General features: G+C 45.5%; 1 protein-coding gene across 1 annotated transcript in view; it reads left to right on the forward strand.

The window, feature by feature from the left end:
• The window catches only part of LOC147728838 (uncharacterized), a 1,063,528-nt gene that overhangs the window by 755,690 nt on the left and 293,628 nt on the right, over window positions 1-14,210 (forward strand). Inside the window, exon 13 of the mRNA XM_086963349.1 lies at window positions 11,721-11,784. Within this exon, the coding sequence (XP_086819475.1) occupies window positions 11,721-11,784 (64 nt within the window). The remainder of the gene's footprint in view (window positions 1-11,720; window positions 11,785-14,210) is intronic.

The following is a 14,210-nucleotide window of genomic DNA, read 5'->3' on the forward strand; positions in this document are numbered from 1 at the left end:
ATAAACCGAATTTCGTAGAGCGCCCTGCATCGCAAAATGGGATGCAGGGTGTGCTACGAAAATCGTTTTATTAATTAAATTGTTTACTTACCTTCAATTATCCATACTCCGGTTTTTAGCACCCACCCCCCACCTTGCCCCTCCCCCGCACCGCCTCTCCGCCCCACCGAAACTCCCTCCACAGGCCTTGGCTGAAGTCACGTAAGGGCTGCTCCTACTCAAAGTCTTGACTCATTCTTGTGGCAAGCCCCTTGATAGGACTTCGTTTTGTTCCTAGTCTTCAGGTACGTCAAAGGTCAATGAGAAATGAAGCCCAAGTGGGCTGAGGCCCAGCCTCGCCACACTGCATCTGAGAAATAGTGAACGGGTCAAGATGCCCTACAGTCTTGCTCCTGGTCCCCTACTAAGTAGTTGATTCCGCAGGTTATTGCATGGCACCCCAAATCTCCTGGTCTGTCTTCAACACTACAAAATATTGAGGCATTTAAGGAAGCCATTCTCCATATCTTCTGCACCCTAATTTCTCCCTATGGCACGCTTTTGGGTCCCCATGGATCCACAGAGGTCTCCAGTCTTGTTTCCCCCAATCAGTCCACCCTCAGCACTGTCCTTGCCCCCTTGGACCTCCTGGGTTGAGCTTTGCCTCTGGAGCTGACTCTATGCCAGTACCTTGACCCATACTGACACCTGCCACTTCAGTGCTATCACTGATGCTGCAAATGCCAGAGGAGGGGAGAAGATGTGGCATAACAACCAGAGATGCTGACGTTGGAGCTGGGGAACTATGTTTGCATTTCTGCATTGGCTCAACATCCTGTGATTCTGAGCAAATCACTTAATTTACTTGCGCCTAAAAAAAGATTACGTGTCCTTATGAAATGGAGCTGTTGCTCATGTAAAGTGCTCCAATACCAGCAGGTCGGGTTCATGCTATGTAAATCTGCAAAACAAAAGAGGAAGAAGTTGGGCCCACTGTTCTTTCCAACTCCGAGCTGAATCAATCTCAACCTCGGCCAAAGAAGGGGTTGAGTTCAGAGGCCACCCCTAGAAAGGTGTCTGGAATTCTCTTGCTTCCCTGCCCTGGACTTAGCTTGTCTTGGGACATAAAATACTAGTGTGAACCCCTTTATGAGTGTGCTGAGGCAATCTTTATGAAGTGGAAGTGTGGTAGGTGACAGCTCCTTCCCCTCATCAAGTTAGAGATGGCCCATTCTGCCAATACCTATTCCCTCTTTGTCTCACTGTCTGGGAGTAATACACAAAGACCAACTGCCAGATACTCAGTTATGTGACCCAGGCTACAGGGTGTAGGGACCAAATAGTTGGGACAAGAAAATGCCACCTTTCTAGAAGCTTCTTCCACTTTAAAGTGGGCACTAGTTATAACTATTGGACCCTCAGACCCAACTCTTCAGTACACCTCTGGAGCTGTGGAAGACTGAGAAGGTCTGCTGTACTGTACTGCCAGAGGGACTGATACACTTCTGCCCTATTGCCTGAGTGAGAAGGATTGGACCTACACCTTGATCCCAGGACCACCAGAGTGACTCCAAGGGCTAGTTAGCTCACCTCCTGAGCAGAGCCTAAGTGAGAGAAAAGGCTCCAACCACCTTGAACCAAGCACCTGGATTCTCTCTGCTGTGAGTCCTCCCCTCCAAAGGGTTCCACCTCAGTCCTGGACCTATGGAAGTTGGTCTGAAGGTGCTCTGCAATCTCATTTGTAATCTTTGAGCGGAACAATACATCACATGTCGTTGCAGCATAGGCCGCTGCATGAAGCATATCTGTCGCAGGACCCTGCAGCTCTTCGAAACCCCTGCTGCACATTGCATCCCCAACAAAAGACCTTGCATCTCAGCTCTGCAGATCTTTGGAACCTCAACTGTGCAATTCTCCTAGACGGAGGATCTCGCTTGGCAGTTCCGCTGCTCCACAAAACCATCCTGCATGATGCATCCTTGATGCAGGACCTCGCATCCCAGGCTGATGCTCATCGGAACCGCTGCTGCGCAATGAATCCTCAGCACAGGATATCATAATGCTCCACAACCATGATTTAGGGTACTTTGTTTAGCTGGCCTGTGAGAAATTGAGTCTATATTTGGCAGAGGTTTCAACACAGTCCAAGTAGGGACCACCACTCTAGTCAGGGTAAATCAGATACACACCCTAAATTAACCTCTGCTCACCTTGTGGTAGCTTAACACAAAGCAGTCAGGCTTGACTTAAATTACAGTAACTCAATGAAAACACCACAAAATGACTCCACACAAGTTTAGAAAAATAGAATATATTTATCTAAGTACAATATTATCAAAATGACCAAAATCCAATAAGTATAAGTCAAGATATGACTTTTGAAAGATTAAATGTGAAAACAGTGCTTAAAAGCCACTAGCGGTCAAAAGATTACTTGAAGTCGTGAGGGACCAGTGCAAATTCAAAGCTCAGGCAGACCGCGATGGAGTCCTGCTTACACAATACGTTAGATGGAGCAAAGTGTCGATATAAAAGAATTGAGGCAAGGAGCTGCAGAGGCACTGCGTTGTGTTTGATCCATGGATGGAGGCGAACATTTGCATCGATCTAAGCAAATAATGATGGAAGCTTCGGTTTCAAACCCCTTTGCAATGCAGGCGCTGCATTATTATTGAGCCGCTCTTTCTGTCAGCGTCAAGCTGTGCAGGATGTAGAATAGCGGTCATCGAACCACCGCTGCTGCGTTATTGAAGGAGATGTGTCACTTCCAATTGGCGCCAAGTCACCAATGCATCGATGTCAAGGTGGAAAAAGTAGCAAGAACCCACTTCTGAGGCCCAAGACCAGAGGGGCAACTCGGGCAAGGGTAGGGCATACAGATGGAAAAGTCCGCAGCACCAGAAGAATTGTAGGAAGTCTTTTATGTCCTCAAGACTTCAGAAAACAGGAGGTAAGCCAATAAGCCTTTCGAATCACTTTGGGTTGAAGTGAGATGGTTTCAGTCTTTGCCCTCAGCAGGGCAGAGATCAGCAGGGCATCCCAGCAAAGCAAAGACTCTGTTCCTCACAAGAGTTTGTCAAAGCAAAGTGGCACTCCTTACAGCACAGCAGTCTTTACTCCAGCAGAGGTTTCCCCAAGCCGAGTAGCTTATTGATTCGGTGGGGTCAGAGCCCTATTACTTATACCCGAAAGTGACTGTGATGTAGGGGGTGACTTCAAAGGAGTTCTCTGAAGTGCACAAGGATTCCTTTCAACCCTGTCCTGCCTGCAAGGCTATCTGTGGGGGGGATTAAGACATTTCTGTGAGGATAGAACACAGCCTATTCAGATGTAATTGTAAGCCACCTCTCTCCCTCCCTGCTCAGGAAAGCTATCAGAATGCAGATGAATGTAGATGGGTCCTCTTTCACACCCAGCCCTTCCTGTGTTTGTGGCTGTCTAGAGGGAATGCACAAAGTGTAGCTGTCATCCAGTCCAGACATGTATTGGAGACACACAAAGCAAAGTTAAAAGCAGAGAAAAGTCCACTTTCTAAAAGTGGCATTTCTAAAATGGTAATGTCAAATCCAACTTTACCACTAAAGAGGATTTATCTTCACCATTCCAAAGATATGAAACAGGATGTAGCCACTCCTTTCTGATCAGGAATTACAGTTTAAAAGGTGTATTAAGGAATCCTCAGTGCTAGACAATGAGAGGAGTAGGCCCCACAGCAGTGAAAAATTAATGTAGCTGTTTGTCACTACCAGGACATGTAAAACATAAAAGTACAAATCCTGTCTTTTAGTTACACAACACCCTGTCCTTAAGGTTACTTAGGGCCTACCTTAGGGGTGACATGTGTATTAAAAGGGGTGTTTAAAGGTTGGAAAGTGGTTTTAAATGCCAGGTTGAGGTGGCAGTAAACTGCACTCACAAACCTTGCAATGGCAGGCCTGAGACAGGTTTGAAAGGCTACTTGTATGGGTGGCACAACCAGTGCTGCAGGCCCACTAACAGCATTTAAATTACAGGCCCTGGGTACATGGTATAACACCTTACAAGAGGTTTACAGGTAAATTAAGTATGCCAATCAGGTATATACCAATGTCACCATGTTTTAGGGGAGAAGCACATGCATTTTAGCACTTGTACTAAAGCCAACAAAAATAATTCAGCAAAAAGAGGAGGAGGACGGCAACAAGTGTGGGGTGACTCTGCAAAAAGGGCCTTTTCCAACCAGGCATAACTTGGCCCCCATGACTGACTTGTGCTCCATTGTGGTTGGCCTGAACTTGTGACTTTGTCCTGGTCCCACACAACCAGATACCCACAGTTGGCACCTTATGGTTTTAAGTTCTATCTATAAATAAATCTTTTAAATTGCATATCTCAGGTTCTACTTATTGGATCTTTGTTGTTTGGGCGTCAAATTGTTTGTTCAATTCTACTCTATATTTCTAAATTTTTGTGGGATTTTGATTGGGTTGTGTGTATACATTATTACTCTCGAAGTGCTGCATAAATACTTCGCACATTGCCTCTAAGTTAAGCCTGACTGCTTGTGTGCCAACCTACCAGAGGGTTAAAGCACAGGTTATTTAGGTGTTTGTTTGTGTTTCACCCTGACAAAAACTGAAGTTGCTTCTTGCGGTACAAAAGGGGGTGGTAATGGACGGAGCATCTGAACCAATCAAACAGTCACACCCAATCAAAAGATCTGGGTTTAATCCATCACCGTTCTTTAGCCCACTCTACCACCACAGTTCAGACATGGCTATATGCAAATCAGTCTGACCCTGTGCCTCATGGGAACAGTCCAGCCCGAACTGCCAAGCCATGCCTTCCCTGGATCGGAAACAAGCTTCCGAGGACCGGTTTCTGGCATTCCAGCCGTCTGCAGCCCGGCTTGCTTGAATCCAGTGGCAAAGTGAGCAAGGGACTCACGTCTGAGCATACCCTGCCACACTTATGGCGGCCAAAAGCGGTACAAAAGGGGGTGGTAATGGACGGAGCATCTGAACCAATCAAACACTCACACCCAGTCAAAATATCTGGGTTTAATCCATCACCGTTCTTTAGCCCACTCTGCCACCCCAGTTCAGACATGGCTATATGCAAATCAGTCTGACCCTGTGCCTCATGGGAACAGTCCAGCCCGAACTGCCAAGCCATGCCTTCCCTGGACCGGAAACAAGCTTTCGAGGACCGGTTTCTGGCATTACAGCCGTCCTCAGGCCGGCTTGCTTGAATCCAGTGGCAAAGTGAGCAAGGGACTCACGTCTGAGCTAACCCTGCCACACTTATGGTGGCCAAAAGCGGTACAAAATGGGGTGGTAATGGATGGAGCATCTGAACAAATCAAACACTCACACCCAGTCAAAAGATCTGGGTTTAATCACAGTTGGCACATTGTGGTTTTAAGTTCTATATTTAACCAAATCTTTTAAGTTGCATATCTCAGGTTCTACTTATTGGATCTTTGTTGTTTGGGCATCAAATCGTTTATTCAATTCTACTCTATTTTTCTAAATTTTTGTGGGATTTTGATTGGGTTGTGTTTATACATTATTACTCTCGGAAGTGCTGCATAAATACTTCGCACATTGCCTCTAAGTTAAGCCTGACTGCTTGTGTGCCAACCTACCAGAGGGTTAAAGCACAGGTTATTTAGGTGTTTGTTTGTGTTTCACCCTGACAAGAACTGAAGTTGCTTCTTGAGCTGGGTTACCACCCCACTCACCCAAAACTCAGTTTCCTACACTGATGTAATTAAACTTGCCATTGCATTATCTGCTAGAATAAAGAAATACTTGGCTCTTTAGAGCAAGTTAAAGACTTTGCTGAATGTTCTGAATGAAATGTGATACTCAAGGTTGAGCTTAGCTGCCCCAGACTGCATAACATGCTATGTAACACATATGTCCCCATACACACTCACATATACATTTGTAAAACCCCCTTACACTTACCTATGATATAAATAATAGCTCCAGTAGGGAGCCAAGAGCTGCTTAATTCCTCTATATTGGTGCAAACCCGGAAGACAGATGTGCTGGCCTGTACATGGGCTACATGCGACTGAGAAGTTGCGACTTTGAGAGTTGAGGTGATGGATGTGATTGCTCAAAGCTAGAATGATATTTTCAGATTTGTGGAATCCGTGACACAGCTTGATTTGGGACTGAGTAGAGAATCCATTTTTTAGAATTAAGCAGCTCTTGGCTCCTTACTGAGGCCAAATTGTGTCATTAAACTGACTACCACGGAGCAACAATTCTTTAATTTGTGAACGCTTTGATTACTATATCAAGAGATTTTGAGGACGGAGTTAACCAATACTTAATAACTAGAGCGAGGCATTGGACCTGAGAGAAGATAAAGCCCTGATGAAGCCGTATGTCAACCCAACCACGGCGAAACGCGTTGGTACAAAGGGATTGGATTGTGACAAAAATAAAGAAAAGAACTGCAAGAGCCCCACTGATAATCTGTGATTATATATTTTTTACTTCTGAAACTAAGACTTTAATATATGCATGAGTGCTCCAAAAACTATTGTGTAATCAGAGAAGGGGTGCAGCAGGTGAGACTGCAGTAGGTGAGGAGGTTAGAGAGAGGGTGAGGACTGCACTTGGACAGTGAAAAGAATTACTTTGGAAGGAGTCAAACAACAAGGACAAAGTTAAGAAAAATTGATACAGAGTTGCCCCGTGCAGGGATGAAGGATAGTTAAAAAAGGGTTATGACTTATAGGCAGGGAAGTCAAACCCGTCTTCAAGGTGGGGTGGGTGGTCGTAAAATTACACTGCAACTCTCCAGAATCTACACCCTTCTTTTAAATATCCAGATTCCACTCTCTTATCTTCAGACTTTAAGTTACTCTCTCATGACACTTCTGTACTTACCGACACTTATATGAAAAACTAAAATGTGATATTGTTCAGTAGAAGCAGAAATTAATTGTTAATATTATCCTTTTAATATCATTCGCCTCTTATACGGCACAGCAAAAACTGAAGCAACTCTTGTCGCGATTAACGCTGTGCACTGCTTGCAGATAACTTAACAGTATTATCTGAGTGTTACCTGAGAAATCTCAGCCAAACCTCTGCCTGTTCAGATGGGGAAGGATACGTGGTCTAATGTCTAACTCAAGCCTGCGTTATAAAAGTGGTCATCATAAATTTGTGGTTCTCGAAACCCGATTCTTTTTTTCAAAATGTAAACAGCTGTGCTATCTAGTTCTATCTCAAGTAAATGTTTTCTCCCCTTTCTCATCACTCTTGGATTGAATTACAGTAACTTTGTTCAGTTTAAGGAGCTAATAATGTATGTATGATTGTGTACTGTCTAGCGTCATATCCCTAACGTACAATCTATTATATTATATATAGGCATGAGCGGGAAATCCGTTACGCCCGCGGATTTTGCGGATTTTTGGGAAATCCGCAATCCGCGAATTTTGCGGATTTCCCGCAAAATCCGCAAAAAAAATCCGCGGACGTAACGGGTTCAAAAGTTGAACCCCCACTCATTTAACTATTTTACAATGGCGCCAGCAAGCTGCCAGCGCCGTTGTAAAATAGTTACAAAGTTAGCTTGCACAGGAACCACTAGATAAAACAAAGCAGGTGCTGCTTTATTTTATCTAAGTGCTTCCTGTGCAAGCTAACTTTGTAACTATTTTACAACGGCGCTGGCAGCTTGCTGGCGCCATTGTAAAATAGTTACATGAGTAGACTGGGCACAGGTCTGCTTTCTCCCCACATCTACCTCCTTCGAAAATCCGCTGTGATGCTGGACATAGTCACTTGCATCCTTGACTTTCACGAGTGCAATACCCGTGCTGTTCCTGTGACCAGGGGCTTCTTTCTCTTCATCTGCTGAACTGATCTTTCTCTGACCTTTTATACACACAAGAGGCATGTGAACTTGCATTGAAGGACAGCTCACTCAAGGGACCCCTGCGCCCTTCGGCGCGATTGCATAGTAACACACACATGGTCGCTCGAACTAGTTGAAGCTCAAATTCAGTGACTCATTCATTATCCCAAAAACAATTGTGAGGGTCGTCGAGGCTGGGCAGGTGTGCCTTCTTCCCAAATCTACCGTGGAACATCAGCTGTGATGCTGGATAGAGGCCTTTTGCATCCTTGACTTTCACGAGCACAACACCAGTGCTGTTCCTGTGACCAGGAGCTTCTTTCTCTTCATCTGCTGAACTGATCTTTCTCTGACCTTTTATACACACAAGAGGCATGTGAACTCGCATTGAAGCCATGCCTGTTTGGCCCCGCCCACACACTCGCGGTGTGCACCGTCTTCCCGCCATTTACCCACTATGATGGACAGCTCACTCAAGGACCCCTGCGCCCTTCCGCGCGATTGGTCACCACAAAATCTTCAAATCCGCGGATTCGCAAAATCCGCGGATTTTGTGAATTCGCAAATCCGCAAATTCGCAAATCCGCGGATTGCGAATCTGCAAAATCCGCTCATGATAATTATTGTGTTTATTTTGTCTAGCGAGAAAGATGTTTGCACGGTATTGGCATGCTTTTTACGAGTGTTAAAACAAAGATTCAACTCACTCTGGGTTTTTGTGATTCAAATTTCATCAGAAAAATAGATCGTCACAAAATAGGCAACCAGTAGACACTCATCCCTGCCATTTTCGAACAGAATGTTTTTACCTCATTTTATCCTTATCTCCTTGAATTTAGCTGGTCAGTAAGTTCTCAAAAATCAACCAATTGCATTTTTTCAAATCTCCAAAACATATTTGGAAAGAGATACCACCACAAACATTGGTAGTAATTTCTAATAAATGACTATTCAATAGCTTCCACTATTACAATTCTAAATTATCTTAGCACCTCAATGAAGTCTCATTAAGCTTTACTTGCACTAGCAATCCATCCCTAAACCATTAGCTTTATAGTTGGTCTTTGCTTTGTGATGAATTTAGTGTTTGCTGCTCTAGATGCTTTGGGCACTTTGCCACTGCTGATCAGTGCCAAAGTACAAGTGCTCCCTCTATAAATTGTGAATATGGATTGATGTTTGCATGATTGTCTTGTTTGACTTACTACTTAGTCCCTAGTACAGTGCACTGTGTGTGTCAAGGGCCTGTAAGTCAAATGCTGCTAGTGGGCCTGCAGCACTGATTGTACCACCCACACAAGTAGGCTTTCAATGGGGTTTGAGAACTGCCACTGCAGTGTCTGTACGTAGTCTTTACTGCCAGGTCGACCTGGTAAGTGCACTCACTTTCCAGGCCCTAACCTTACCTTTAATTACATGTGAGTCACCCCTAAGGTAGGCCCACGGTACACCTGTGGGCAGGGTGCAGTGTATGTGAAAGGTTGGACATGTACTGATGTGTGTTACCGTTCCAGATAGTGAACTAAAGTGTATTTTGTTTTTCACTATTGAATGGTCATCTGTCCCATAGGATAGAATGGGAATTTACTTATAACATAGTATAAGTATAACTTTCCATTGGGACAAGATGGAAAGTTGAAGTTTAGTAAGCTTGAACTCAGAATATAAAAATTTATCTTTTAGTAAAGATGATTTTTATATATCTTGTGTTTGAAAATACCACTTTTAGAAAATGGGTATTTTCTTGCTCAGCCAACCTGTGTGCCTCTGCTAGTTTGTGGACTGACTGTCTGGCTTTGGAGGGACAAGGACTGGGGGTGTGCATTCACTGTAGACAGCCACTGGGGGTGGGGGGGGTTGAGGTGCATCCTGCCTTACCTGGATGAGTCAGGGCCGGGCTGAATAGACCTGAGCTGCATTTAGAGTAGGGAGAAGAGATTTCCTTGCACCTGAATGGGACTGGTCTGCCTTACACAATGCTGTCTCCACCTCTTGCCTGGAAGCTGGACCAGAGAGGACAAAACTGGTTTTGACTGAGCACAGAGCATCTCTGCCATGGGAAAACAAAGAGAAATGCTGGATAAATATTGGGCCCAGACCCCTGAACTTTAGAATACTTCTGGACTCAAGAGGAACCTCTGCCAAGGAGAAGAACTGGGAAAGCTGAAGGGGAAGTACTGTCTTTTGCTGTATTCTGTCTGGGTTTGGCCTGCAGTGGCTGTTCCTGCCAAGAAGAGGATAAAGTTTTTGCTGTGTAAATGCTTGAAGAAGATCTCCAATTGCTTGAAGTAAAGCTCGCCTCCTGTTCTGAAGTCTCAATGACACAAAGACGTCACCACCAGTTCCCCTGAACTTCCTTGCTTTGAGTTCTGACCTGCTAAGAGGTGCTGGTGCCTGTTGCTGTGTTGGGACTATGGAGGTTGTTCCTGCTGTTGGGAGCTGGAATAGAGACGCAACTAAGACTCATCCTCATCTGTTTCCGACACATCCCCACTGTGCCACTGAAGAAACCGGCGCAGTGCCTGTCCGCAGCTGGAGAAATCGTTGCACGTTGAATCCTGTGCACCGATCTCCGAAGTCCGAGAGCAACGCACAGATTGCGACGCAGGCCCTGCTGTGCGGCTGCAAGAACCAACACATCATGGGACTACTGCTGGAGAGACCAACACAGCACCGTTGCCACTGCATTGAGAACCAACGCATCCCTGATACCCATGCATTGCACTGGGGCACCAAGTCTAGAGCAACACAGGGGCTGCCGTAAGAAATCGACGCATCACCTCCCTTTTAGTAAGAAACCAACACATCACCTCCCCTGCGTGGCAGTAAAGAGCTGATGCATCCCCTCCTCTGAAGTAAGGAACCGATTCATCACCTTCCCTGGGTGTAAGGAACAGACGCATCCCCCTCCCTGCAGCTGTTTTTGTTTATGATTTTGACGCATTGAAGGTACTGAAAGTGTCGCATCTACACTTTGCTATGGACAGAACTGTTTTACCTTCTAAAAGTCACATTTTGATTATTGTATGTTGGATTTTTGTCATTTTGGTCCTGTTTGGTTGGATACAGTTTACTTATTTTTCTAAACTGATGTGGTGTCCATTTGTAGTGTTTTCATTGTATTACAGTATGTGCGAACACATGCTTTACACACTGCCTCTGAGATAAGCCTGCCTGCTCATGCCAAGCCACCAAGTGGGTGAGCAGAGGTTATTTTAGAAGTGTATCCCCCTTACCCTGACTAAGAAGAAGGGTCCCTGCTTGAACAAAGGTGCAAACCATTGCCAACGAGAGACCCCCATTTCTAACAGTTGTTAAACGGTATAAGGCGCTTTGGGTATCATTGCTTCCTGGAAAGTCACATGTATTTTTTTTTTTTAATAGTCAACATCTGGAAGCCTCACACTCAATTTGATTGCTTAACATATTCCTAATAAAATGTTGCATATATAAAGTTTTCAAAAATGGACGGATAAACTTCAAAATGCAAGATTATCTCGTGTTTCATGAGTTATGAATCAACTGAAAGAGTGCCTCAAAGTAAGATCACCATGGCCTAATTTTGATGCCTTTGCCAAGCCCTATTCAGGCAAAGAAAAGAATTGGAATTACACCTGATTGAGGTAGTGTTGTATTTACTCCCTAGACAAAGAAGGCTTCAGAATGTGTAAACATTAGCACACTAGTATGTACCCTTTTCAGAAAAAGAAGGTTCTCTCCAGTATTCTCTTTTGTTCTGGACTAGATTATAGGGCATGTGTTTTACAGGTGATGCTCCCTTTACGAAATAGAGACACCTAACTGTCTACATCCTAAATCTTTATGTCTTCTGTAATTTGGTCAGGTGTCACTAACATCTCTTCATTTTTCTTTAGACAGCTGCTCCACTATGTCATGCTCTCAAGGAGAGAAAAGAATTCAGCAACCATAGCTATTCAGGTAATAGACAATTGTATTTCCTTTATCCTATTTGAGTTAAGGCCAGTAAATACACATACATTGAGCATGCCCAAAATATCTGTGACTGATAAAATTGAATTGCACATGCACTTTCTTTAATTACTCATGCTTAACAGGGCAGGGAGTGGGTGAGAAAAAAGTTCTTTAGTCTGAAGCACAAAATGAGTGGGCCAACAGAATGACCACATACAGGTGTAGGAAATAGAATATGCACCTTTACAAGAGCAAATCCCACACAGACACATGTTGAGTCTTTATGGTTTAGGGATGGGTAGCATTAGGTGATACGTTTGGGTTAGTAGAGCTCAGGGAAGGGTCGCATCAGTGTCTAGTGAGAGGTTTTCACGCTCCAGGGACAGGTAAAGTTAAGGAGAAGTATGTGCTTTCTAGTCTTCAGAGGAGAGTAACTTTAAGGATAGTACATTTTTCTGGTTCAGGTAGGGATAAGGGAACGTATGTTTTTTTTTCTTAGAGCAGTGTAGCTGTAAGGGGTAGCAAGGGGTGTTTAGGATTTAGGGAATGGTAGTCTTTGTATGTTTTTTTTAGAGTGCTGTAGGTTTCAGGAATGGGTAACATTAAGGGGTAATAGGAGGTTTTTAGGGTTCATTCAGCAAAGGATAACATTAAGGGGTTGTTGGATTTGGCCCTTTTCCCCGAAATTTTTCACTTTTCTCCCCCATGGTAGAAAAATGTATAGGCCATGTGTGGTGTGAGATGCCATGTTAAATGTGATGCAATGGTGTACGCACCTATAATTCCCCCAAATGGATGCCATGGCTGCGTGTGGTGCCACCTGACTGTGGTTGGTTAGCAGTCTAGTTGTTGTTTCCCAGCACCCCTAGCTTTTGGAGGGAAGCCTGGCACCCAGGGTTCTCTACTCCTCTCCCTGAGCCAGTTTGAACCAGTTTCCCCAGATGCTTCTAGAAGCTTCGGGCACTGCCTGGTAAGTGGGGTGAGGGGGTGTATAAAAAGGGGGGCTGTGCCATCATGTGCTCAGTCAGAGCGTGGACTTGAGAGAGAGGGGACCTGCTGCCAGGGGGTGCCGCCACATGGGCCTGTGTGCTGGCCCCTAAGCCCATATGCACCACTCCACTGTCCAAAGGGCCAGTGAGAGTCCGCTGCCGGAGTTCAGGCTGCTGTACCAGGAGGAGGGCCACGTTATAGGGGATGATGGTTCCCAGGAGCTGCTGTCCTGTACTGATGAGTACCCACTAACCACTGACCTGGCCCAGTAGGGCATGCTGCTCTCCCTCCTAGCGCCTCATGAGCACTACAATTGTGCCTGCTGCTCTTCTGTCTAGTGCCTGAGAAAGGAGTGCTATAAACAAAGTGCCTGGAGAAGAAGAGCGCTTTATCCGACTGCCCAGGAGCACCTAGTTAGTGTTACCCTCCTGTTCTGCCTGCTTGACAGTGCCCTGCGAGTGCCTGGACTGCCCAGGAGTGAGGAGCTGATGCCAGCAGCACTGTGCTGCTGAGGCGCTACTGTATGGTGTGGGACCTAAGCGTTACAACTTGATTCCCGCAGTGACAGTACCCAGGAGGAGGTGAGGAGCGTTATTGTGTGGGACCTGGACTCTACTGCAGCGCTGTGCTGCCTGGGAGTGCTGTGTATTCAAAAATAACAAGGGAGTCTACCCCGCGTGATGGCCGCATACTGCCGATTTTAACCTACAGCAGGTGCCCACCCCGCTTTATTGCCGCAACTGCGTGTTCTACGTAAAGACCCAGCAGGAGCCCACCCTGCACTTCAAGGTTGTCACAAAATCAACGCCATGACCGAGCCGCCACAAGGAGAACTGCTGCTTTAAGACTAAGCGGGTGCCTACCCCGCGTGTGCACTGAAGGCGGGTGCCTACCCTGCAGTGGTTGGCATCTGAATGTGGGAGCCTACCCCGCACTGGCTCCAAGGGAAGATCACCGCCGTGACCCGTGGTGGCAGAGGATGCCCTGGGCCGCTGCAACTCATCTGCAGCGTAAAGGGGCCAGGACTCTAGGTGGTGATGCAAGCTGACTGCGATAATGTTTATGCTAATGGTTTATGGCCCCCTACTAATGTGATTTAGGCTGGGGCAGTATGCCCCCGTGTTGAATGTGTTCACGGTAAGGAAAGTTTTTAGGCCCTGTGTTATGCAAAGTACCATGTGTCTGATGCCCCTAATGATGCCTAATGTGATGTTGCCCACCGGTATCCCCAAGATGTTTTAGGGGATGCCCAATGGTAAGGTGGCCTATGCTAGTGCGTGGCCTACTAGGATGTTTTAGGTTAGGCCTGATGTTCTTGGGCCTCAATATCATTCATGGTTATGGCCTCATGATTTATGCCTACTGCATTTCTATGCTGGATCTAATGTTTCCCCCTTACAGCTTTCCTGCCTCAGGGGTTATTCACGTTGTCCATGCATATT

The sequence above is a fragment of the Lissotriton vulgaris genome, chromosome 3_1 (genome assembly GCF_964263255.1).
Source record: "Lissotriton vulgaris chromosome 3_1, aLisVul1.2, whole genome shotgun sequence".
NCBI classification, from domain to species: domain Eukaryota; kingdom Metazoa; phylum Chordata; class Amphibia; order Caudata; family Salamandridae; genus Lissotriton; species Lissotriton vulgaris.